The sequence below is a fragment of the Papio anubis genome, chromosome X (genome assembly GCF_008728515.1).
Source record: "Papio anubis isolate 15944 chromosome X, Panubis1.0, whole genome shotgun sequence".
NCBI classification, from domain to species: domain Eukaryota; kingdom Metazoa; phylum Chordata; class Mammalia; order Primates; family Cercopithecidae; genus Papio; species Papio anubis.
Window position 1 is genome coordinate 122,068,144 of NC_044996.1, and position 26,428 is coordinate 122,094,571.

Below are 26,428 nucleotides of genomic sequence, written 5' to 3' on the forward strand. Positions count from 1 at the left end.
CATGATTTTCTCAATAGATGCAGAAAATGTCATCACGAAAATTCAACAGCCCTTCATGCTAAAAACTCTCAATAAACTAGGTATCGATGCAAAGTATCTCAAAATAATAAGAGCTTTTTATAATAAACCCACAGCCAATATCATACTGAATGGGCAAAAACTGGAAGCATTCCCTTTGAAAACTGGCACAAGACAGGGATGCCTTCTCTCACCACTCCTATTCAACATAGTGTTGGAATTTCTGGCCAGGGCAATCAGGCAAGAGAAAGAAATAAAGGGTATTCAATTGGGAAATGAGGAAGTCAAATTGTCCCTGTTTGCAGATGACATGATTGTATATTTAGAAAATCCCATTGTCTCAGCTCAAAATCTCCTTAAGCTGATAAGAAACTTCAGCAAAGTCTCAGGATACAAAATCAATGTGCAAAAATCACAAGCATTCCTACACACCAATAACAGACAAACAGAGAACCAAATCATGAGTGAACTCTCATTCACAACTGCTACAAAGAGAATAAAACACCTAGGAATACAACTTACAAGGGATGTGAAGGACCTCTTCAAGGAGAACTACAAACCACTGCTCAGTGAAATAAAAGAGGACACAAACAAATGGAAGAACATACCATGCTCATGGATAGGAAGAATCAATATTGTGAAAATGGCCATACTGCCCAAGGTAATTTATAGATTCAGTGCCATCCCCATCAAGTTACCAATGACTTTTTTCACAGAATTGGAAAAAACTACTTTAAAGTTCATATGGAACCAAAAAAGAGCCCACATTGCCAAGTCAATCCTAAGCAAAAAGAACAAAGCTGGAGGCATCATGCTACCTGACTTCAAACTATAGTACAAGGTTACAGTAGCCAAAACAGCATGGTACTGGTACCAAAACAGAGATATAGACCAACGGAACAGAACAGAGGCCTCAGAAGTAACACCATGCATCTACAACCATCTGATCTTTCACAAACCTGACAAAAACAAGAAATGGGGAAAGGATTCTCTATTTAATAAATGGTCCTGGGAAAACTGGCTAGTCATATGTAGAAAGCTGAAACTGGATCCCTATACAAAAATTAATGGACCTTATACAAAAATTAATTCAAGATGGATTAAAGACTTAAATGTTAGACCTAAAACCATAAATATCCTAGAAGAAAACCTAGGTAATACCATTCAGGACATAGGCATGGGAAAGGACTTCATGACTAAAACACCAAAAGTAATGGCAACAAAAGCCAAAATAGACAAATAGGATCTAATTAAACTAAAGAACTTCTGCACAGCAAAAGAAACTACCATCAGAATGAACAGGCAACCTACAGAATGGGAGAAAATTTTTGCAATCTACCCATCTGACAAAGGGCTAATATCCAGAATCTACAAAGAACTTAAACAAATTTACAAGAAAAAAACAAACAACCCCATCAAAAAGTGGGCAAAGGATATGAACATACACTTCTCAAAAGAAGACATTTATGCAGCGAACAGACACATGAAAAAATGCTCATCATCACTGGTCATCAGAGAAATGCAAATCAAAACCACAATGAGATACCATCTCACACCAGTTAGAATGGCGATCATTAAAAAGTCAGGAAACAACAGATGCTGAAGAGGATGTGGAGAAATAGGGATGCTTTTACACTGTTGGTGGGAGTATAAACTTGTTTGACCATTGTGGAAGACAGTGTGGTGATTCCTCAAGGATCTAGAGCTAGAAATACCATTTGACCCAGTGATCCCGTTACTGGGTGTATACCCAAAGGATTATAAATCATGCTACTATAAAGACACATGCACACGTATGTTTACTGTGGTACTATTCACAAAAGCAAAGACTTGGAACCAACCCAAATGTCCATCAATGATAGACTGGATTACGAAAATGTGGCACATATACACCATGGAATACTATGCAGCCATAAAAAAAGATGAGTTCATGTCCTTTGCAGGGACATGGATGAAGCTGGAAACCATCATTCTGAGCAAACTATCACAAGGACAGAAAACCAAACACCGCACGTTCTCACTCATAGGTGGGAACTGAACAGTGAGAACACTTGGACACTGGGTGGGAACATCACACACTGGGGCCTGTTGTGGGGTGGGGGGCGGGGGGAATGATAGCTTTGGGAGAAATACCTAATGTAAACGACAGGTTGATAGGTGCAGTGGGCCAGCATGGCATGTGTATACCTATGTCATGAGCCTGCATGTTGTGCACATGTATCCTGGAACTTAAAGTATAATAATAATAATAATAATAATAATAGCTCTGGTTTGTAAATACCCCACCATGGCCAATTTTCAGCTACCAAGGGGGTGGGAGTTAGGAAAAGATGCACCCAGTCAGCTTTCAGGAGTCAGTAGGAGCCAGCCCCAGCACATCACTGGGTATATAGACTCAGGGCTGGAATTTTGGGATCACAGAGTAGGCATATATTTAGTTTAAGTTTCCCAAAGTGATCATAACATTTTACAGTCTCACCAGCAATATATGAGAGTTCCAGTTACCCCATATCCTCTGCAACACTTGGTAATGTCAGTCTTTTTAAATTTTTATCACTCTGATGGGTGTGTACTGGTATCTCATTTTGATTTTAATTCACATTTCCATGATGACTGAAACTAGGCAACTTTCCACATGCTCATTACCCCTGTGGCTATCTTCTTTTCCAAAGTACCTAATGAAGCCTTTTGCCCCTTGGGTATTAGGCTGCTTTGTCTTTTCCTTACTGTTCTGTGGGGGAGTATCTAACTTCAAGACCAGTGAGCTAAACTGTAAATACTGCAAGAAAGAAGAGTCCCAGCGGCAGCCTGGTATGGTAGAAAGAGTCTGACACTTAAGTCATACAGACTTGTATTCATACCAAACTACGTTAGTCACTTCCTGACGACCTTGAGCAAGTCACCCTTCTGAGCATCAGCTTCCCGATCATCAAAATGGGATTACTGTCTTGTTGACTCCAGAATGAGACAACATAGATGAAATGCCTGGCAGAAAAGCCCATCACAGGTGTTCAGCACTCTTCTGTGCATTGAGAAACATTTCCCCATCTCAATCAGAAAATGTAGCTGGCACCTTCACCCAAAAGTTGCTATTTGTGAAGTGCATGATGGTTTTAATTTAATGCCTGGAAATCCCGTATTTGTCCTGGCTGTCTAGTGGCGTTGTCATAGAGCAACTGCCTCTCTCATGATGTGAGGGTGGTATTCTTTTTGAGAAGCAGCACTTCTCTTTTTGCTGGAGGTGCAATGGCAACGTTTACTGGATGTGATATTCTGCAGTGACTGATTTGATGTGAGGCAGGAAGGGATTTACAGGGCACTTTTTAGAGCCCTGTCCTCTATTCTGGGGAAGAAGCTGGTGCAAATCAGCACTAATAAGAAACTGGGGCTGTTTCTGAAAGGGCTGCAGAGTGAGCAGTCAAGTTGTAGTCCTCTGCCCTCCCTTGTAAGAGTTTGGATTTGTGAGAAGTGAAGGCTTAGCTCAGGCATAACCTCCTCCAGGAAGCCTGCCCTAGAAATGCAGTTTAGATCCTCCCTGGTCCCCAGGGTGTATACACATCTGTTTTATCACTTGAAATATTATAATGGCATCTTCTTTCAGCTCTTTGAAGAAAGGAGCTGAATCTTGTTATTTGTTACATCCCCGCTCCCAGCACGGTGCATGTGGAGAGTAGGCACACAATACTCAAGATAGAAACATTCTGGACAAGCCAACATACTGTTGTACAATCTCCTTGGCATCACCAGCATGCATTAAACAGCTTCCCCTTGCATGTCCTGAAACCTTGTTAAATATTGAGAAGTGATTAAGCAAAAGTACTAGCTAAGTCTGAAAGACTCAGGGGAAAAAAAACCAAAACAAGCAAACAAAAAAGCAAGCAAACAAGAGGAAACAGAACATGTGGGAAAGGATGATTGTTAAAATAAGTATATATACTTTTATGTTTGTAAAAGTAAAGATACTGTGGCAGTTTAAAAACAAAACCAAACCAAAACGTATAGCAACGCTTTTGCAGCCCAGCTCTCAAGGGAATACACAGGCAGATATTAATATATGCATTTGTAGAACGGCTAGCACATTGGAATGAGAATAAAACATTAAAAAATTCTCAGTCTATCATTTCTTTTATCCTTTTCCAGGCTGAAGTAGCTTTACCAGAATCAATTTAAACCAGCCTACAGATCTCAAACTAAGTTTGGGTTCACTTAAGAAATGAATGAGCTTAGGTGTTACTCTTTTACCTTGTAAATAACATAGCTCATAGAAGCTGAGACATAACATAACAGAAGAACCTGGAACATAGCAGTAGCCCTGAAATGCCACCTTAATGTTTTCTCACACTAACCACTTACAATAATTGTTAAAATCTGTGATGTGCTTATGCATTATTATAATGGCTACTACTGGGCTTTGTAACTTTTTTCAGTTGAAAAGGAGCAAAAACGTCCTAAAAGGGAAAAGTGAAATGCTAAAGAGCAGACCATTTTGAGGTGGAAACATTTTCATGGTGCTTTGCACACAAATTTATAAAGAGAGACCCCAATAGGCGGCAAGCAACTCTCAGTAGGGAAACCTCTGTTTTTATCAGGCAGACTGGTGGCTTTGGCAGATCACCCTGTAAAAGACAGTCTGTCAGCCACCGGCTGCTTTCAACGTGTGAATCTGAGGGTAGGGTGCATACTCACAGGACACTTTCCATGGAAGCTCGGGGTCTATTAGCAGTGAGTCCTGAGGAAGCTTTGCTGTGCCTGCTACCCTGCTGCCCCAGTGGGCAGGGAGCAGGAGCAACCACACTCCATACCTGTTGCATCAATTGGCTGGCTCCCCCCCGACCACACCAAAAAAAAGCCTTACATGAATAAAAGCAAACCTACTCAAAATCAAAGATTTCCCTGGAGAAAGATGGGAACAATGTTTGGGTGGACTTTAGGAGACAACTTGGGAGGGGCTTTCCGAAATATGCAGAATGGCTAGCAGCAGTTAAAAAAAAAAACAAAAACAAGAATTTTGGCCGGGCTCGGTGGCTCATGCCTGTAACCCCAGCACTTTGGGAGGCTGAGGCGGGCAGATCATGAGGTCAAGAGATCGAGACTATCCTGGCCAACATGGTGAAACTCCATCTCTACTAAAAATACAAAAATCAGCTGGGCGTGGTGGCCCGTGCCTGTAGTCCCAGCTACTTGGGAGGCTGAGGCAGGAGAATTGCTTGAACCTGGGAGGCGGAGGTTGCAGTTAGCCGAGATCGTGCCACTGCACTCCAGCCTGGGTGACAGAGCAAGACTCCATCTCAAAAAAAAAAAAAAAAAGAATGTCACCTTGTTCCCAAACCATTCTAGCCCAGTTTCCTGATGATTTCCGGACGACTTCTTTATAGATATATGTACTTCACATTTTGGGATTGACAAGAAAGTTGTGTGTTTCTGTGTGTGTAAAACAAGCTGAGGTTATGTTTAGATGGCACAAACAACTGAATTTTTTTTTTTTTTTTAAATCTGTTTGTCTAGACAGGCCATGGGAAGATAGATAGGTTGGAAGGATTATAGCTTTACACATGTTATCTCAAAGTTTTGTGGTTTTTCTCAACATAAAACAAATGGAAGAGGAAGGGCTACCTCTCTAATTTTTCCAGGCTGTACCTTTGCTACCTCCTCCTCATCCATGCTGGTTCCTGGAATACTTGATTAAAAACCTATGAGGCTGTACTTCCCGCTTCCTCAGCCCTAGTCTCTGATCTAGCCCCTCTAAACCCTGACCATTTGGACCACCTGAGGAACTTTACAAACTCAGATACATGGGCCCACCCTCATACCATTAAATCAGAATCTCTTGGCGAGGTTTTAGGTATCTGTATTTTAAAAAGCTTCCCAGGAGACTATAACACACAGCCAAGATTGAGAAACCCTGCATCATTCATAAAATCTTGTTGACCTTGCTTCCCAAATCTCTCAAATCCATCCTCTCCTACTCCATTTCCATTGCTCCTGATTTGGTTCTAGCCCTTATAATCTATGTGGATGGCAGAAACAGCTTTTTAACTTAGCTTTTTTGCTTTCAATCAACCCTTCATATGCCACCAGACTTGTTTTTCTAAAACACAAATCCAAATCTGTCTTTCCTCTGCTTTAAATCCTTTAATGGCTCCCCTACGAATAAATGATGGAGCCCGTGTGCATCTTAGATGATGATGGAAAACAGTTGCTCTTCATCTTAGGTATAATTCCTGGCTTAAATCTTTTTTTCTTGAGACAGAGTTTTCGCCTCTGCTGCCCAGGCTGGAGAGTGCAACATGGATTCTCTGTCACTGCGAACTCCTCCTAGCCTCCCAGGTTCAAACAATTCTCCCAGCCTCCTGGAGTAGTTGGGATTACAGGCATGCACCACTACCTGGCTAATTCTGCTTTTTAGCAGAGACTGCTCTCCATGTTGGTCAGGCTGGTCTCAAACCAGGTGAGTCCTACTGCCTCCCCGGCCTCTCTCAAAGCACTGGGATTACAGGCATGAGCCACTGTGTCTGCCTAGCGAATTTTAAAAAAACTTTTTATTTAAGACTCATGAGAAGTTGCAAATATAGTTTAGAGTTCCCATGTATCCCTTACTCAGCTTCCCCTAATATCTTTCATTACTATAGTAAATTACCAAAACCACATAACTGACTTTGGTACAATGTGACAGGCCTTATTTGGTTTTGACCAGTTTTTACATTCATTCTTTTTTGTGTGTATATAGAATACAATGAGATTTTATCACATGCGCTTAATACAGTTTTAAAATGATCTCTTTTTCTATCTAGCAGTAGTTCCTAACTCTAACTGCACATTAGAATTTCCTAGGGGAGCTTCAAATAAGTACCAAAGTTTGGCCCCACTTCAGACCATGCTTTAGTCTAGCACTTCTCAGACTTTAAGATGTGTACAAATCAACTAAGGATCTTGTTAAAATGCAGATTCTGATTTAGTAGTTCTGGGTGAAGCCTGAGAGTCTGCAGTTCTAACACGGTCCCAGGTGACTGACAGTGCTACTGATGCTGCCAGTCTGTGGGACTGTATTTGGAGTAGGCCACTGTTTTTAGACCAATGAAATGAGAATCCATGGGTTTAAGGCCTGGGTACAGTATATTTGAGTTACTATGGTGATTCTAATATGTAGCCAGGGTTGAGAACCACTGAGATATGTGATGAAATTGAAAGGCTGTGTGATCCTCGGAGGCCACACCATCCCAACCTCTGTTTAAACCATTCTAGGTCATTCCAGTCTCCTCTGATGAGCTATTCAAATGCCAAATAATTCTTGGAGTTAATAATTCTTTCTTACTTTATAATCCATATTCTTCTTCTGAAATTTAAATATACCCTATGTGAACTCTCTCAACATACTTCCACTTCAATTTCTTCTCTATACTTTTGCTCATCTTGAGATAAAAGGGAAGGAGAGACTGTCCCTTTGCTTTCATACTCAAATTCTGTAAGAGATTGCTTCCACATTAGGACCTAGGCTCTTCTCATTCCCTTGTCAATTGGTCGCCAAGCTCACAGATATTAGAATGTTCTTTCTTTAGCACTCGACAAAACTCATTTTCAGCTGCTGACCTTGTTTTTTATCTTCCAGAGCAAACCCAAGCCAGATGGGAGTTACCAACTTGCTGCCACCATATAAATACCTAAACCTACTCCCTTCTTGCCCTCCTGTGAAAATCAAGGCCATGGCTCTGTCTCTCTCTTTAAGTTCAATTGCTTTCACTGGGTTTTGTTTTCCTTTTCCTTTTTTTTTTTTAATTTTTTAAAATTATTATTATTATACTTTAAGTTCTAGGGTACACAGCATAACGTAGGTTTGTTTCACATATGTATACTTGTGCCATGCTGGTGTGCTGCACCCATCAACTCATCAGCACCCATCAACTCACATTTACATCAGGTGAATCTCCTAATGTAATCCCTCTCCCTCCCCGCGCGGCCCCAGTGATGTTCCCCTTCCCGAGTCCAAGGATCTCACAAAACCAGTTCCCACCTCCATGAGTGAGAACACGCGTGCTTCTGGTTTTCTGTTCTTGCGATAGTTTGCTGAGAATGATGGTTTCCAGCTGCATCCATGTCCCTACAAACGATTCCTTTCCTTCTTTCTAGTACAGTTTATTCCTTCTTCTCCCATGTCCTCAAACTCTACTAATTCTTTCCCATGGGCCTTAAAATATGTTCATGTCTCTCCCATATTTTAAAAAAGGCCTCATTAACCCCATGTCCTTTCCACCTTCTGCCACACCTCCCCTTCTTTAATAAACCCTTTACATTTGATGTCTCCAACTATACCTCAAAGAGTGATTTGTGCTTGCTAACTTTATTTTCTCACCTCCCACTCACTTCTCAAACCACTACAGTCTAGATTCTATCCTAGCACTCAACCAAAACTCAACAATGACTTCTAAGAAGATAAATTCAATGGCTACTTTTTAAATTTTCATTTCCTTAAACTCTGAGCAGAGGCACACAGTTAAGTCAATAATAAAAAGTCAAGGGAGTACTTAAAAATATCTTGAGATGGTTAAGCATTTTTTTCATTTTTCAATGTTTTTAATTTTTAATAAAGATTTTAATTAAGCTTCAGTCACTAAGTTTTTAAACCTAGGTTTCATGATTCTTTGACTTCATACTTTTGAATGGAGTCAGTTATCTTCAAAACATGGCAAATTTCGGAATCCATTAAAAATTATTTTATTCAAATTATATTTTCCAAAAGAGAGGGTTCTGTGCTAGTCATCTTTGAAAGTTTTCATACCATTTCAGAAACACATTTTCCAGAATGAACATTTCATATAGGCTTGGTGTCATCTGGGCCTGAGAGACAGCAAACGATGAAGTAAAATTGTATAAGTTGTCCAACATCTTTTGTGTGAACATAGTGAGTCAACTGAGGATACAGCAGCATTACCTACAGGAGTCTGCTGAGCCATACTGTCCAATGATTCCCCCGAAATTCCATTCTGAGCAACAGATGGAGTTTGGACAATATTCATGGCTCCAAAATGATGTTGGCTTCCTCCTATAGATTTAAGACCTGAAATTTTGAAGATGGCACTTGGTTTCCCATTCATGGCAAATCATAGGAGTTGTCATACTGACATCCCATTTGAATCAGGATAGGAAAAGTAGACAGAGCCTACTGGAGTCCCATGAAAATGGAATCCATAATTTCATGGGAATCCAGTAGGCTCTGGTAAGGCATGAGCATGCTTTCTTCACTGCTGCATCCTCTACTATATGCCCGGCAAACAAAGGTACTCAGTAAATATTTGTAGTTTGACTGAAACCCTTTCTTTCTCCCATAACGAATACATGACTCAACTCTTTCCTCTCCTGCTATCTTTCGACCTAGTTTTCTCAGTATTCTTCTATCTGACTTCTCTACCTTTGCCTATTTGTAAATTTGATGTTACTCAAGATGGTCCTTGGCACTTCTGATCTTGTTATAACAGAATATTTTCTTCGCAGGCAATGAATTCCACCTCCATGGTTTGACTTGTCACCTTTACACAGACCAATCACCAGTTCACATCAACACTTCACCTTTTCTTCAAACTCCAGATCTTAATTTCCATCTGCCTCCTGAAGATTTGCAAATAAATGCTATGGGAGTATTTCAACTGGCATATATACAACAGCTGAATCCTTTTCTCCAAATTTGTTCTTCCACCTGTTTCCTGTAATGGTTAACACAGTATCATCCTCTTTCTACTCACCCAGCTGGGAAACTTCTAAGCCAACGTCACCCTTTTCCCTTTGATGACTCCCAGAGCCAATGATCTTCAAGTCTTATTAATTCTATCTCCCAATCTTTGGGCTGGTATTTTTAGTGTATGTTCTGAAGCACATTAGATTCTTGGGATGTTGATAGGGGCCACCAAAAAAGTAAAAAATATTCATATCAAATAGATTTGAGAAATGCCAAACTGGACAGACTTAAATAGGTTTCTTTACAGAGGAACTTTTTAGAGCCTTTACTATGATAATGTGCATGCAATATGAGGATCTGATATGGGGGTACCACATCTATTGTTTGCCAAAGTTATTTGGCCACAGAGCTCATTTTTTTTTTTTTTTAACAGCACTAAAGGGAGCTTTCCTAGAACACATTTTGGGAAATGGTGGTCTGATCTATGTCCTTTCTTCTCTTTCTACAGCTCTTCTATTCCAAGCCTTCTGCCTGCAGACTTACAACAGCTCCTTGGGTGCACAAAAGGCGTCTCCCTATCTCCAGTGTCTTGATTCTCTAATTTAACCCCTCCACTCTGCAACAGGTACCCTTATTAGAGTTGGATCATGAATCTTCCCAGAGTAGTAGACATGCTGTCCCTTACTCTGTCTTGATCATCTATATCCTTACTTATTTTCTGCCTGTTTTTTTTTTTAATCAATTACTGACAGAGGAATGCTGAAGTCTCCAACTATAATAATGGATTTGTCTATTTCTCCTTTCAGCTCTATCAGTTCCTGCCTCATGTATTTTGATGCTCTGTTGTTAAGTACATACATATTTAGGATTGTTGTATCTTCTTGGAGGATTGATCTCTTTATAATTAGGTAATACCCCTCTTTATTCCTGATAATTGTTCTTGTTCTGATGTTAGCTTCATCTGAAATGAACATAGCTACTCTAGCTTTCTCTTGGTTAGCAGTATTAGCATGGTATATCTTTCTCCATCCCTTTACTTTTAACTGTATGACTCTTTATATTTAAAGTGGGTTTCTTATAGACAATATAGAGTTAGGTCTCTTTTTTTCATTATCCACTTTGACAGTCATCATCTTTTACTTGGCATATTTATACCATTCACACTTAAAGTGATTATTGATAGAATTAGTATCTATTATATCTACCATGGTGGTAACTGTTCTCTGTTTTGTGTTTTGTGTTTTTTTTTTTTTTTTTGGCATTTGTTCTTGTTTTTTTTTTTACCTCCTCTTTTTCTGCCTTCTCTGGTTTTAATTGAGCATTTTATCTCCTCTGTTAGTATATCAATTTTACTTCTTTAAAAAAAAATTTAGTGGTTGCCATAGCACTTACAATACACATTTATACCTAATTTAAGTTCACCTTTAAATAATACTGGTTTATATGTGGTGCAGTTATAACAGGGTATTCCCAATTCCTCCCTCACATGCTTTGTGACATGGCTGCCATTCATTTCACTTATCCATGTTATAATCATCCAATATATTGTTACTATTATTGATTTAAATGAAGTTGTTTCAGATCAATTAAGAGTAAGAAAAATATAAATATTTTACTTCAGCTTCATTTATTCCTTCTCTAATACTCTTTTTTATATAGATCTGAGTTTCTGACCTATATAATTTTCCTTTTTCTTGAACAACTTCTTATAACACTTTTTGTGGGACAAGACTGCTGGCGATGAATTCACTGTTTCTGTCTGAGCAAGTCTTTATATCTCCTTCACTTTGAAGCATAATTTTGCTGGATATTGGATTTTAGGTTGTTTTTTTTTTCCTTTTAACCCTTTAACTATTTATCTTCATTCTCTCCTTGCAATTTTTTTCTCTGATAACTCTAATGTAATTCTTATCGTCTGTTCCTCTATATATAAGGTGTCCCCCCAACTCTGGCGTCTTTCAAGATTTCCTCTTTGTTTTTGGTTTTCTGTAGTTTGATTATGATACACCTAAGTGTGGTTTTATGAGTACTTATCTGTCTTGGTGTTCTTTGAGCTACCTGGATCTGTGGTTTGGTGTCTTTAATTTTGGAAAGTGTTTGGCCATTGTTACTTCAAAAGTCTTCTGCTTCATTCTTCTTCTGGTATTCCAATTATGTGTATGTCATATATTTTGATAACACTGTCTCACAATTTTTAGATGTTCCGTTTGGTTTTTTTTTTCCTCTTTTAACTCTTTGTGTTTCGGTTTGTGACGTTTCTATTGCCCTATATTCAAGCTCACTGATTCTTTCCTTGGCAGTTAAGGCTACTGATGAGTTCATCAAAGCCTTTCTTCATTTCTGTTACAGTGTTTATCTCTAGCATTTCCTTTTGATTCATCCTGAGAGTTTCCATTTCTCTGCTTACACTACCCATGTGGTCTTGTTGTCTACTTTTTCCACTAAAGCCCTTAACATATTAATCATTGTTACTTTATTTTTTTGAGACAGGATCTCACTCTGTTACCCAGGCTGGAGTATAGTGGTGTGATCAAAGCTCACTGCAGCCTTGAACTCCTGGTCTCAAATGACCCTCCTGTCTCAGCTTCCCAAGAATCTAGGACTACAGGCATGTACCACGATGCCCTGTTAATATTTTTAAATTTTTTTTTTGTAGAGACGGGGTCTTGCTATGTTGCCCAGGCTGGTTATGAACTCCTGGCCTCAAGCTATCCTTCCACCTCGGCTTCCCAAAGTACCAGGATTATAGGCATGAGCCACCTTGCCTGGCCATCATAGTTACTTTAAATTCTCTGTCTGGTATTGAATTTAAATTCCCATATCTGAGTCTGGTTTTGATGTTTCTTTTGTCTCTTCAGACTATATGCATTTTATTTTGGCTTGCCTTCTAATTTTTTCTTCAAGGCTAGACATGTTATATCAGTTAATAGGAACTAAGATAATAGGACTTTACAAGGAAGATTTATGTTAATCTAGGGGTCAGAATGTATTTAATGTTTGTTGTAGCTATAGGTACCAGAAGCTTTAATTTTCTCTACTGTCCTTGTTTTTGTCTTTGTTGACGTTGGATTTCCCCACATACTTCTCCTCAGAAAGGGTCTGTGTCTTTTTGTTCTTTCAGCTGTAATCCACTATTATTAAACTGGAGCTCTGCTGATGTGGTAGTAAAGTGTGGTAAGGGGAAATTGCTATATAATCTTCCAATGAAATCTCAGTCGTTTAGTAGACCTGTGACCTTCACAAGTATTTCTCTAGTGGTATAGTTTTTTCCTGTCTTCCATTCCCTTCCCTGGCTGTAGTGCTTCAAATTGATTTATTTGAATCCCTGACCCCTGTTGACTCTCCCCCCACCAACTCTTAGATAAGGCAGAAAGGCTGAAGGGGGCTGAAATGGGAAAGAACCTAGGATAAAGTTTCAGAATCGTGCTCTGGCAAGTCCATTCTCCTGGAGAGTAAGCATTTGTTAATGGAGAACACTGGGTAGATTTCACAATGATAATATTGCTGATCCCATTGTATGGATGAAGAGATTGAGACCTCCCAGAGAGGTTAAGTGACTTGATCAAGGACACATTAATAGTTCACAACCTCAAACACAAAACTTTGGGGTCTAAAGCAACGCTTTTTCCACTCTGCCCAAACTGGTATCCACTGAATTTTGGTTGCAACTGTCACCTCTCTCTGACAGCACTTGACATCAAATAGTAATTGACACTGAATATTAGCTGCCAGGGCCCTCCCTGTGGACACCTCACCTCTGACAACTGACAACGACTCTTCTTTACCAAACTCTAGTCTGGCTCCTCTGAACCTTCTTCTCAACTAACCCTCAGCATTCAGATTTCCTTTTCTGTCTTTACATCATCCAATTTTAGCAAGACTTCTGCTAAATCCATTTAACCATAATCCCCCACCCTTTGTATCTGATCATTCTAGATATCTGACCAAATTCTTTATCTCTGACCATCTCTCAGATGATATCTGATCATCCTGGCCAGCTTTCAGCAAGAATCCTGTCAGATTGGTTTAGCCAGAATCTGCCCCTTCCCCGTGATGTTTCCTTTTAATAATGTTCTATCCACTGATCCCACCCTGCTCCTTGGCTATAAATTCCCACTCTTCTTTGTCATATTCAGAGTGGGTCGGATCTCTCCCCTACTGCAAAACCCCACTGCAGTAGTCTCTATACTATGTCAGTGGCTCCTGCTGAATAAACTCTGCCTTACCATTCTTTACCAAGGGTTCTGAGTAACTTTTTCTTTAACAGAACCACGGTACTAGGACCCTGTCTCAGAAATGCAGCATGTAGCTCCTATTTGTGCCTGCTATACCATCTGGTTTGCTTTAAAGAAAGTTCCGGAAAAGACAAATGGCAGATGACCCCGTATGGGAAGTCTTTGGAAGAATGAAAGCTTTGGCAATCCCATATGTGGAGATGGTAGCAACAACACTCACGGTGTGTGTGTACTGAGGGGGAGGTGTATCTCTCTTCCTCCATCTCAGGGTGTCCTTTCCTCTACTCAGCCCCTTTCTCCTGAACTCCAACACCAGGAGACAGGCAGTGGAGTATGGCCCTATGTTCAACATGCTTGCCTTACAGTGCAAACTTCAAATATTCAGATTTATGTAATACCCTTTGTAGAAGACCTATTACAGCATCATTCAGAATTAAGTGCTGAGCAAACAACTTTTTCATCCTGCTTGTATCTTATTGGCCAGATTCCACAGAGAGAGACTGCATTTTTGGAAGCAGTCCTGGTAGCTAATTTCTAGGATACTTTATAGCAGTGGTTCTGAAAGTGTGGTCCCTGGACCAGCAAGAACAGCATCACCTTGTGAACCTGTTATAAATGCAAACTCTCAGACTCCACCCCAGACCTACTGACTCAGAAACTCTGTGGGGTGGAGACCACAATCTGTTTTGAACAAGTTCTCCAATGGCTATCTGCTCAAGTTGGAGAGCCACTACTTTAGCTTATAGAGGCAATTAAATTGAACTGAGTAGTCAGGATATACAAAGGTTCAGCAGGGTTCCTTAGATCCACTAATCCACTGCTCTACTCAAAGTGTGGTCTGCAGACCAGTAGCATCAACATCCCTGGGTGCTTGCTGGAAGTGCAGAATGTCAGGGCTACTGCCTCAGACCTACTGAATCAGAATCTGCATGTTGAAATTCCCAGGGAATTTAGAAGCACAAAGTTTGAGAAGTACCGCTAACCCTCACTTACACAGAGGTTAATTTTGTTTGAAGAGATTAGGGATAGAGAACCAGATAGGCAGAGGAATCTTCTTTGGTGGATTTGATGTGGAGCCTGAATAATTGTGAATTTCTTTTAGGATCCTATAAAAAGAAATTTTCTAAAGGGTTAGGTGGGGAAGCACACTGAACTAAATGATCAAAATTCACAGTCAGCAAAATTTTGCAACATTCCAGTTTCAAAGGGCTTTACAATTATCACTTTGCCTGGCGCTCCTGATCTCTGGCAATTCTGATGACACTCTTCCCTGTGAAGTGCTTGCAGGTCTACTTATGTGGACAAGATTTCCCAGGGAAACACTGTAGTCATGTAAATTCAGTAAGAGAGGAGAATGATCAACGTTCTCACCTAAATTACTGGAGAATCCCTCTCTGGCATGCTGTGCTGTGAGATGTGGTGAGAAGAGCCCTGAAACCAGAGCAGGCAGCCTCTCAGAAATTTTAATTCAAAAGGCACTTCCCTGGGCAGGAAGTAAAGGCTTTTTTTGTGTGCAAAGCCCCATCAGGCATGAAGAGGAGGTTCTGAGCCCAGAGAAACCACGTTGGTGTGCTGGAATGCAATGCACCCATCCCCATCTGCAGCTCTGCCTGCCTAAGAACTTTCTGCAGGAAGAGGAGCTGCATGCTCAGCAGTAGGATGAATCCAATTGTCTGTAATGACTCAGATGGAGTCATTAAAGACCAACAAATTGGCAATATGAGTATTGAATGTAGATTGAGCACCCATTATTGCCTGTTGGATCAAATAAAAAAAGTGGCTACATGTGTATTTACTCAACAGGCAATAATGGCTTTGAAAGAGCTGGCACATGTGAGGAAATAGCAGTCATTTTCAAAGTAAATAGTAATAATGATAACACACCTTACAGAAGGCTATGGTTACACAGTGCCTTCACATACTTTATCTCATTCTGTCTTTACCTTAAGTGGGTGAAGGAGATGCTATTACACCCAGTGCAAATAAGGAACCTGTTTCTCAGGGAGGTTAGGTGACTTGCCCAAAGATACATACTTAGGAGAACTGGGACTTGAGCCTGGCTTTCCTGATTCTAAATCCAGTTTTCTGTTTACAACAGTTAAATTTGAGCCTTGCTACTCAAAGTGTGTTCTGCTGATCTGTAGCATCAACATCACCTCAGATCTTGTTAGAAATGCAGACTTGCAGGTCCCACCCCAGACCCTCTGAATTAGTCTGTATTTTAGCAAGATGCCTAGGTGATGTGTATGCATGTTAAAAAGTCTGAGAGCAATGAAACAATCTTTACTCAGTATGACTACTTGCCTATACCACAAGAACGAAAACAAAATCCAACAACTCAACCCTCACACAATTAAGGTATAAATATCACAAAATGTTCTTGAGCATTTATAATGACAGCTCTATAGCAGAGATGCATTTTTTTTCTTGAGACAATTAGAAAGAATTGACAAAGCCATGGTTTTAGTCACAGCAGGAGAGCCTCATGGAAGAATGGGTAAAGGAATCTGTATCTTCCACGCTGAAAAATTAGCAGTTCTAGTGTTTCCATTAAACTCAAAGAAATGTGCTGATTTTGTACCAGTATCATTTTCTTTGAGTTTGTCTTTTAGAACAATTCTTTATGTTACTCTGGGCTAATTTTTAAGGAGAGTGGGAATGAGCAACATCAGAATGGTGATCTCTTGAACACTGGTGCTATGGTCAGAAAAACCACTTGTCCTTGATTTTTTTCTTTTAAGTGTGTGTCCTATTTACATTTGAGTATGGGTGTGGCCAATGTTTTGAGACTTTTCTTCAAGTAAATAAGGGAATGTGTAGTGTGGGGACCCGATTTCCAGGTTGCTCACTGGGAACTGCACAGGGCTCCACCCTCCCACATGGAAATGGACCACTGAATGGGGACTGAGGTCAAGTTTATACCCTCCCAAACTGTACTTGGACCAGAGAAGGTCGTCAGATATTTGGTTTTCAAAGAATTTCTCCTTATATAAATGGCAGCAGATCTGGAAACAGAATGGATGCTTATTGCTTATTGACAAGTTTGAAACCAAGATTTGTCAAGGATGAAAAATGAATATAGAGCAAAAGAAATCACATGGTCATGCTACCAGGCAAAATTATATTTGACCAAAATAAATCAATAGGGAGGGAGAGCACATTTTCCATCTTATAAGCTATCAACCAGTAACAATTTATGAAGCACCTGCTGCACACTCCACATTATGCTAGGCTCTAGGAGAGATGTGGCAGTTTCAGACATTGTTCCTGCCCCTGAAGAGTTCGTTATCTTGCTTAAGAGAAACTATCACATGACAATACAGCAAATTACATAAGAGTCTACAGCTCCGCATTAAAGAATGTGGATAAGAATGAAAGCCCAATAGATTTAAGGGTGAGAAGAAGCCATGAATCTGAGAAAGCCTCATGAAGTAAGAGGCATGTGAACTGGTCCTTAAAGAGAAGAGGGAGGGCACTTTTAGCGAGAACAACAGAAGTAAATGTGTGAAGATGGGGTCTGCAGACTTCTGTATTCATAAAGGTGAGAATGAATATGTGCCTCTCAAATGTGGAGGTTTGGCATCTAAAACCACACATCCTGTTGGTGTCTAGGCCCTGTTTGGAATCATCTTTACCAGCATCCACTGGCACTTGTCAAACTTGAGAATAACTAAATAGCTATGCTGGATGATTCTTAACTGTAAGCTTTAAAGAGACAGGGTCATAGCCATCTTGTTGAGTAAAGGGATGAATATCCATTCCCTAGAAACAGGGCCCTAAATCTCTAGATGTATAACTCTAGATGAATATAAGACCCTTAGGGCAGATGCTCTCAGGGTCCCACCCATATAGTCTCAGCTCACACTCACTTCTCCATGCTAAGGTTGCTTGCTACAAACACCTGTAGCTCTGTACCCAATTCTCTTAAAAAAAAAATTATATAGAGAAACACAGCATATGAAAATGCCAGAAACTTAATGCCCCTAAATGCAGTTGAATTAACCGATGATGGCTGGAGTTGGGGAAAAAATATTCAGCTTCTTTATCCACAATTGAGATTTCTCCAACACATTCTACAGTGTCTCCCAGAATTCCCTAGTGAGACTGAGCCCCAGTTGCCCACAGTAGACACTTGCTTAATAATACTCTCTTGATTGGCTTCCTGCTACTCACTGTTTTACTTCCCCACTCCCCTATCAGCCTTTTCTGATATCACCTCCCAAGATACCCAACTGCACTTAAATAAATCATCTTAACTGTACTTGAAGCCTATGAATTAAACCTAAAGTGGAAGACCTAACAATGGGGATCTTTCAAAATAGCAGAAACAATATTCTCAAGAGGATTTCTTAGAGAGCAAGAAGATAAAAAGAGCTTTTTCTATGTCCTCACTGCCTCCTTTTGTTCAAAATATGAACTCAGAAGTTGCAAGCACAACATATTATTCAGGGCTTCCCGTAAGAAATAACAACTGGTGTTGATTTCCTTTTTAAAGGTTAGAGATTACTCACCTCCCCTGCTGGTCATTAAATCAGTCTGGCAGGATTCCTTGGTAGTTCTGTGGCCTTCCGGGTATGTGGCGGAGACACAGGCAGTGCTGCAGACAGGCCTGCTTGCTGTGATGTGCTATCAAGCAGGTGACTTCAAAGGTCTGCTTTAAGCCTATCTCAAGTATCACTTGGGGCTCACACTGAGCCCCGAAATCAGGTACCAGATGGCACATCTCACAAAGTCAAAGTTGATCAGCTCACCAGCATCTCACATTTCCCTGTCTCTTGTGCCAAGGGACTGGAACCACTCAGGTAGAAAACAAATAACTTCTGTTAGCTTATTCCTCCTTCTCATATTTACAAGGAGTCACCAGTTCAGTGTTTGACTGTCCTGTGAGGTTTATAGGTCTGGTGAATCCTGAGTGGCACAGTTTTTGTGGCCATTTAAAATATAATCATCCTGGCCGGGCGCGGTGGCTCAAGCCTGTAATCCCAGCACTTTGGGAGGCCGAGACGGGCGGATCACGAGGTCAGGAGATCGAGGCCATCCTGGCTAACACGGTGAAACCCCGTCTCTACTAAAAATACAAAAAAACTAGCCGGGTGAGGTGGCGGGCGCCTGTAGTCCCAGCTACTCGGGAGGCTGAGGCAGGAGAATGGCATAAACCTGGGAGACAGAGCTTGCAGTGAGCTGAGATCCGGCCACTGTACTCCAGCCTGGGTGACAGAGCGAGACTCTGTCTCAAAAAAAAAAAAAAAAAAAAAAATATATATATATATAATCATCCTTCTCTAACTCTAATATGGCATCTATCAAGATGTCATGAGTCATTACAAAGGTGGGCTTCCTCTCCCACTGGGGCTTTATATCTAAATTTCAGTTTAACCAAAGTTTGTCTCAAATGTGTACCTAAATGGAGAATTGAAAGATTGCTCCCCAAATCTCAATGAGACAAGAGGGCATTTGACATACTAATCACACAAATGAAAGGTACTTAAAAGTCAGACATGGCCGAGCACGGTGGCTCACGCCTGTAATCCCAGCACTTTGGGAGGCCGAGGCAGGCAGATCACGAGGTCAGGAGATCGAGACCATCCTGGCTAACACGGTGAAACTCCGTGTCTACTAAAAATACAAAAAATTAGCCGGGCGTATTGGTGGGTGCCTGTAGTCCCAGCTACTCGGGAGGCTGAGGCAGGAGAATGGCGTGAACCCGGGAGGCGGAGCGTGCAATGAGCTGAGATTGCGCCACTGCGCTCCAGCCTGGGCAACAGAGAGAGACTCCATCTCAAAAAAAAAAAAGTCAGACAACCCTAGGATGAGATTGTGCTCAGATTATTTGGATACACTACCTATGAAATGAAAGGAGAATGAAAACCTATCTCAGTCTCTCCTTAATTTTCCCCTAGTACAAAAATAAAGAGTAAAAGTCAATTGACCCAGCAAATGCACAAATGCTGCCCTTTCAGGCCCAGGCTCAATCTTTTCTAAGAGTATCTGCCACTTGGATAACTCACAAGAAGGGACTGCACTGCCCAAGGCTTCATAGTACCTGTCACCAAACAAAGCACCCTGAGATGCTAAGAGAAGATTCTAGCATCAGCCTTTGTGGAGATGACCTTTAAGGTGCCTTCTAAACCCAAGGTTCTTTGATTCCGTGTTTCTTAGATGCAAGCTCTTCTATTGTCATTTTATACTTGGAAAAGCAGAGGCTGGAATAGGCAACAAAGCACTGCCTTCTGCCTCATTAGGTCACTGCTCACAGTGGGGTCTTACACAGTGAGAAGAAGCCCAACCTAAGTGGGCAACTGCTACCGACTGATGCTTAAGGCATGCCAATAATGGGCACTCTAGTAACTGACAAGTCTCAAAGGCCAGTGTCAACTTAGCCACTTTGTCATTCAAGCAGTTATACTGTATTCAGTTTCTTGGGCTCTTCTACAGCAGGTGGGATTTAGACCTGAAGGGACAGAGTATCGAAGAGAGCGAGGGAACTGCATTTTGGGGAAAATCTGGAAAATCTGGTCTCTGCTCAACTGCCCAAGAGAGCATCACTTCAGAGGTCATAATATTTGTCCCCAGAGTTCTATGAACTTTTCTTTGGCATTTTTTCATTTTATATAATCAATGTAGCAAAAAAGAATCTTTAAAAAACAAAAGAAACATGCAAGGCAGAGAGTTTCTCCACCTTGGCACTATTAACATTTGGGGTTGGATAATTTTTTGTTGTGGGGGCTATGCTGTGCATCCAGGATGTTTAGCCGCAAACCTGGCCTCTACTCACTAGGTGCCAGTAGCACAAGCCCCTTCCCCAAGTTGTGACAACCAAAAATGTCTCCAGACATTGCCAGATGTCCCCTGGGTGTGTGCACAGTCAGCCCCAGTTGAGAACTACTGCCATACAGGTTAACAGTATTAACTTCTTGAAAGTGCTCTAGTAATGAAATTTTAGAATACAACATAGGAACCTTTAACGTAAAGAGAGCAAATCTCTCAGGCTTTGTGAGCCACAGTCTCTGCTATATAGCCTTCTTGGTTTTTGTTTTGCTGTGTTTATAATCTTTCAAAACTGTAAAAAGTCAATCTACATTCAAAAATAGGCTGAAATTTGCTGATCCTTAGATTGTAGAGGAAGAGATGATGGTGATTCCCATAATGATTGAAAGTGTGGAGACAGTATTTGGAAAAACTATGATCTTGATCTAGCTACCCAGTCTTTGTGACCCTGAGCTAGCAGTTATGCTGCCCTTCTTGGAAAGTCTGAAGTAAATAACTTCAAGTTAGATTTTATTAATCTTGTCTGTAACTTAATTCTATTTAATGTATTTAAACATAAAAGGTTTAAATAAAACAGAAACTTGATATTTGAAAGAAATGAGATCTCCTAGTAAATGGAAGGATGTTTGCTAAGTGACGATGCGTCCTTCCCGTGGTTTGGAATAAACCATTCTGAGTTTCCCCTGAAGAAGAGGACTTTGTACAAAGGCAATGAATGCCCCTACCCAATTTTCAAACTGAAATATGCTTTGATATGACTACAGAGGTTATCAAGGAGGGAAGAATGATATCTTGCAAACAAAGAATCCTAGAAACTGTCTGTAAAGTTGTAAAAATAAAAATCTCACTATGCAAATACATTTCAAATTCGTTTTTATGGAATCTTCCTTAACTCATCACATAAATGTCTGAGTAAACTAGGGAGGTCTATTCAACAAGTATTTATTGAGTAGCTACTACGTGCCAGGGACTGCATAAGGAACTAAAGTTCAGTCAACCTGGACCCTGCCAATGAGCAGCACTCAATCAGGAAGCAGCTACATTCAATCATCCAGAGATTTTTTTTCCAATAAAATCTTTTTATTCTTGTATATTATTAATTATAAATATCTTATGCTTTACTTTGGGTATTTGGAGTTTCTGTATGTGGATTTTAATTGACACTAGACAGAATCAGTCAAGAAAAATATTCTTATGATCCAATTACCACTATTAGAACAACTGGATGGGATGGGATATAAAACTTTGGTCAACTATACTTCATTTGGATAACAAAAATGTATATTTTAAATCATTCAAGTAGTGTATCATATGAAAGTAAATTATAATGAAAAGAACACTGGGCTTGGAGTCCAAAACCCTGGGTCCAGTCCAGTCCTGGTTCTAGCCTTGCTTTTTTTCCCATGGACAAGTCACTTAACTTCTAAGAAGTAGTTTTCTCATATGTAAAATGGGATATAGCATTTTTCCTAATTTGCTGTATTTAAACATACTGTATGTTTATAACCTATAAAGTCCTATAAAGATGATGTCATTATCATAAGTACTGGGCTGTACTGATTCTTCACTTTACAGAGATGATTCTGGAATAAATCAAGAATTGTTTTGTTAACAGCCTGCATCAGTTATCAAAGGGACCTACTTACACTTCATTTTAGGTGATCGCAAAGAAATGTATCTGTAAAAGCTTGTGAGGCCCTACTTTGAAATTTGCTTTGAGATGAACATCATAGATTTTCTGTTAAAAGATATAATCAGCTAAATTTAATTTTCTAGGAAAGGGAAGACGTTTGAAGAGCAGCATTTATTTAAAGAGGTTTAGAAATTACTGCATGAGCCCTTATCAGCACCACCAGGTCCTACCCACTTTTGCCTAATATTGCATCTTTGCCCTGTAGCCCTCAGGGGAAACCGATGCTAGGGGGAGTCATGCCTCACAGTGTGCCTCACTGTCATGCCTCAAAGTGCGGGGTCAACTATAGTGGTCAGAGTATGGTAATCATATCACTTGCGCAAATTCGAGAAAGCTTCTCCAAACCAGATCAGCTGGATTTTCAAACACAGATATTTTTCTGTAATACTCTCAATTACATTTAAAAATGTCAACCTGGCTTTTCGTTTTCTGTCATCACTCCCTCCCAGTCTGTTTTTTTTTTTTTGTCAGCAAATAGTGGGACCAATATCGCAAGAAGGATCTCCTCACTGCACAGGTACAATCCCAAAACATTAAGAGGAGAGAATGGGGCTACTCTTCATGCTTGAAGCAACACCCTACACCATCCTACAAGTCACCTCCTCAGTTTTGTACTGGAGTCTGAAAAAGCCTCAGACCTGCTTATGATCTGTCCACTTCACTTCATTTCAAATGTGACGCCATAAAACCAGCAGGGACCATTCGGTGTTGTGTAGTGTTAACTGTCAATGCTATCCTTGATGCCGGTAACGAAGTATCAGAATAACACTAGTAACGACAATAACAGTGATTCTTTCACTCCTGACACCTTTTGTAAAGGACAAGTCATCATGTCTCTAAATGGAAAAAAATTTAAAAAAATAAGTGCTCACTCCCACACTTTACATTACCATGACTAATGAAGGTCCATCTTCCTGTCCCCTGGCTCCATACCTACTAAAAGTAGGGGCTGGATGCAGAAAGAAAAAATTAAATATATAATTTAAAATTGAAGACAATTAATTCCCTTGGTTTCGTAAGTCTGGGTTTTTATAAGCTGTATGAACTCACTTGACCAGAGAGTCATCAGCTAGAAATAAGTTCGGACCACTATTAGGCTTGGTTTTGACTTTACTCAGACACCTAGAAGATGAAAAACCATCCCACTTCTTAAAACAATCCACTGATTTGACCATTGTCCTTTAAAGTTGCCCTTTAGATATGGAGGCAAAGACAAGCCTCCCTCTCTCCAGTCTCATCCTTCTCCTATCACACTGTTTTCTGTCCTGAACTGATCAAAATCAAATAGGGAAGAAGTAATCCAGCTGAAAAGAGATCTGATGCGCTTGTTGATGTCTCATTAACCTTGAGAGTGACTGTAACTGGTGACTGCCTGTCACAGTGGTGTGATGGTTTGTGAGGGGGGGAAAAAAGCCAATGGAAACATCACCTTAAAAAAACACAAAAAGAGAAATATCATTTAGTAGATCATCAATCAAAAGATGGGGCATTTCCAACTGTCAGAACTGGTTAAATTATAGTTTCCTTGTGCCCATGATGAATCTACTATGTGTTTTCTTGGGAAAGCTTTTGGAGCAGTATTTATCTGTGTCCCAAAATATAGTCACTAAAGTATTGAGAAAAAAAAAAAAAACACTTTGATGCTGGAAGTCTAATCATGAGAAAAACAAACATCTCGGGATTAATGTTATTAAGGTTCTCTGATGAGTAACTGTGTGATTTGTGTGCCATTAAAAATATCATGAGCTACTCAGTGTGGGAAGATCCTAATTCCATTGAGCCCCTAGTCAGATTCCCCTCATTACTAATTGCTGATTGATAACATGTCAACAAACAGACGTAGGGAAATAATGGATGAAAATTAGCTTGTCTCTAGGGACAAACTATTACCTGTAGAGGAAAAGAAGAGGAAAGAGTTCCCCAGGTTTCCCAGCAGACTCCCCCTTGGGATAAGTAGACTAGAAATCTAACCAGCCTGTAGTACCAGCTCGGGACTAGAGACTCACACAAAACCATCACCTTCCATCCCTCTGCACCAGAGTCCCAGCTGGGACTGGTTCTTGTCTGCCCTCCCCAAAGGAGAACCTTAAGTAAACAAGCCCCACAATCCCCATCAGGGATTCAGATAGAACATTCTCACCTATTTTTACTTTTCTCTCCTGAGGTCTCCACTTTTCCATCTCTAGTCCTCACTCCTCGGCTTTTCTTAGGAACTTCCTGAAAGTTACCACCATTAACCTCACTTTCCACATCTAATTCCCACCTCAAGCTGATGGCACAACCGGTTTCTGCGAGTGTCACCCTCTAACCAGCTGCTCGGTTTCCTGTGCTCTTCTCGGGGCCACACAGCCCGGCTTCTGTTCTCACCCTTCTGGCTTTGCCCCTCACCCCCACGCTCAGATGCACCCAAATAAAAGTGGATTGATCGGTTCCTTCTTTTCCCAAAGTTTTGGCATTTCTTGAGGAGCTACGGTGAAAGACGAAGTAACTGCGAATTACAAACATAATTTCATACCCTAGAAGATAGAGATGGCTACCTCGCTCCAGAGAAGAGGGCAGCACGGCAGCCCCCTGTTCTCGCCAGAGACCACACTTCTTTCTGGGTGGGTGGGAGGCATTTTCCTCACCCCTCCGCCTCACATTCTTTTGTCCTTTCCCAACCTCCCCCACCAACAACCTTTCCCCAAACACTCCGGGGGGCCAGAAAAAGGGAGAAACAAAACAGGACAGGGAGGGGTATCTCGGAATCCTCTCCAAGCATAGTATTTTGTTCTCTAGTAGGACTTTCCAGAATGTCTTCTCTCATTCTGCTCCTTCCTGGCCCAGTTACCCCAAAGCCTCCCCACCCCCAAGCCCACTGCGACCAAAACAAGCGCACCGACCACAGCACTGTGGCCGCCGCCGCCCCAACTGTTGCAGCAGCTGCGGGGTGGCGGCAGAGGCGACGCGGGCAGGGCTGGACCCGGACCCCGACGCTCCCTGTCCAGGAGGCTGGGAGGCTCCAGTCGGCCGCCCTGGGGCGCGCGGTGCAGGAGAGCCCCTGCGGCAGCTGCCTGGGCTAGGAGAGGTGGACCCCAGCGCAGAGCCAGCCCGACCGCGGCCGCGGCGCTGGCGGAGTCTACCCGCACCCGCCCCCCTCTCACCTTTAAGATCAGGTCGGTGTGATGCTGGTCCAGCATGTTGGCTTTCTGGAAGGAGGTGACGATGACCCGGCCGTAGCGCCCGGGGGTCTGCAGGTCCGAGTAGAGACGGTGCTTGGAGCGGTTGACCGGGAAGAGGCTGTTAACGAGGTTGCGCTCGATCTTGGCCAGGCTGTGCTGGGGCGCCAGCAGGTGCTCCACGCTCTCCTCGACCTGGTAGCGGCTGAAGCTGGCGCCGAGCAGGATGGAGATGAGCACCGGCGCCGAGGCGAAGAAGACAGGGTGACTGGCAATGAAGTGGCCGAGCCGGGAGAAACACGTCCTCAAGCCCCTGTGCAGAACCTGCCGCAGCATCCTAGAGCAGAGCGGGCGCGGGAGGAGGGCGAGGCGCACGCTCGGCGCGGGTTCGGGCGGCGGCGGCGGCGGCGGCGGCGGCGGCAGTGGCGCCCGCGGCGGCGGCGACGGCGGCGGCGGCGGAGGCGAGACCCTGAGCTCTCCCGGAGCCGCGGCACCACCATCGGGGAGTCCCGCGCCACGCCTCGGGAGGGTCCCCTCGGGCCGGAGACACGCCCTCCTGCCCGCGGCCGCGCCCTCCCGGAGAGCCCCCCAGCTTGGCGGCCTCTGCGCCGCCCCCACTCCGCCCTACCGCGTGCGCCCTCCCCACCCCCCGCCGCCTCCCCGCCCGGGGGGCTCCGCGCCGCTCGGCCGCGTCCCCTCTCAGCGCTGGCTGGGCCCGGGGCAGCCCCCGCGGCTCGTCATGACCCCACTCACCCGACCCCCAAGGCCAACGACGGGGTGGCGCGGGGAGCGGCGACGGCGTTATAGCCAGGAGACTCTGCGCGCCAGCCTAGGAACACGAGGACGGAGAATTCCAGGCTACACCCAGTCCCCTCCCCTCCCCGCGCTC

The 26,428-nt window shown here is 42.1% G+C and overlaps 1 protein-coding gene across 1 annotated transcript in view; it reads right to left on the reverse strand.

Moving 5' to 3' along the window:
• PTCHD1 (patched domain containing 1) overlaps positions 1 to 25,948 on the reverse strand; it is a 62,717-nt gene extending 36,769 nt beyond the window's left edge. Inside the window, exon 1 of the mRNA XM_003917497.4 lies at positions 25,525 to 25,948. Coding sequence (XP_003917546.1) covers positions 25,525 to 25,875 — 351 coding nt within the window. The 5' untranslated portion in view covers positions 25,876 to 25,948. The remainder of the gene's footprint in view (positions 1 to 25,524) is intronic.
• Positions 25,949 to 26,428: the final 480 nt, after the last annotated feature.